The sequence below is a fragment of the Buceros rhinoceros genome, unplaced genomic scaffold, assembly GCF_000710305.1.
Source record: "Buceros rhinoceros silvestris isolate BGI_N320 unplaced genomic scaffold, ASM71030v1 scaffold21578, whole genome shotgun sequence".
Lineage (NCBI taxonomy): Eukaryota > Metazoa > Chordata > Aves > Bucerotiformes > Bucerotidae > Buceros > Buceros rhinoceros.
Genome location: NW_010425417.1, coordinates 7,193 through 8,177, shown reverse-complemented (window position 1 = coordinate 8,177; position 985 = coordinate 7,193). Strand labels below are relative to the sequence as shown.

General features: G+C 63.9%; 1 protein-coding gene across 1 annotated transcript in view; it reads left to right on the top strand.

Annotated features, from left to right (window-relative positions):
- SIRT6 (sirtuin 6) overlaps window positions 1-985 on the top strand; it is a gene marked incomplete at its 5' end in the record, with an annotated part of 5,441 nt that overhangs the window by 2,917 nt on the left and 1,539 nt on the right. Inside the window, 2 exons of the mRNA XM_010141157.1 lie at window positions 61-213; window positions 863-943. Coding sequence (XP_010139459.1) covers window positions 61-213; window positions 863-943 — 234 coding nt within the window. The remainder of the gene's footprint in view (window positions 1-60; window positions 214-862; window positions 944-985) is intronic.

The following is a 985-nucleotide window of genomic DNA, read 5'->3' as shown; positions in this document are numbered from 1 at the left end:
TTCCCTCTCGCTGCAGGGCTCCCCGCCCTTCCCCAGCTCACTCTGCCGTCTCTCCCGCAGGGACAAGCTGGCTGAGCTCCACGGGAACATGTTTGTGGAAGAGTGCGTGAAATGCGGCAAGTACGTGAGCCCCAAGCCCGGGGAGGGCGTCAGCGGGCGGGGGCTTTGTGGCTGTCCCCAGGGAAGGAACCATGGAGGCCCTGCTCATTGCGGGCCCTGCGTGGGGTGTGGGCAGATTTGTCTGAATCCTAAACCCTGTCAAATGGTGGGAAGTGAATGGGGAATTCACGGGAGTCTGGGAATTCTGTGTCACTTGGGAGGCCCTTGGCAAATGCTGCTCCTCGTGGCCAGGCGGACGTGGCGGCAGGGCTGGAGAGAGGAGAGCAGGTCGCTGCGAGCTGGGTTTTCCATCCTGCTCCGTGCCGGGTCTCGGGGGCTGTTGGCAGAGCTGCTGTCGGCAGCACCAAGTCGGAGATGTGGGCAGAGATCCATGAAGGACGGAGGTGCTCTGGTCCTCGCCTGGGGCTCTGAGCTATCGCCTGCGTCCTCCAGCGCAGCCTCTGCCCGGGGTGCCTGAGGGGACGTGGGGTGGCAGGGACCTGTTGCCCGAGCAAGCGGCTTTGAACTGGGACACTAAAACAGGTGGGGCTGTGGTGACATGGCAGCACCAGCCACAAAATCCCTGACCTTCCCTCACCAGCTGTGAGTCCCCTCAGCTTGTCCGGGCTCTCTCTGTGCCGTCATAGCGCTGGGCCGGGGCGGGTGGGACAGGACCCGCGTCACTGCGCCATCTCCCAGGGCAGCTCTGCTGCCTGCTCCTGCCTGGGCAGCGGTGACCGTGGTCCCTGTGTGTGTTCTCTAGAGGGAAGTTAAGGGACACCATTCTGGACTGGGAAGATTCCCTGCCCGACCGTGACCTCATGCTGGCAGACGAAGCCTGCAGGTACCGTGCTCGGGCTCTTCATGCCATGGCAGGTGGCAGGGG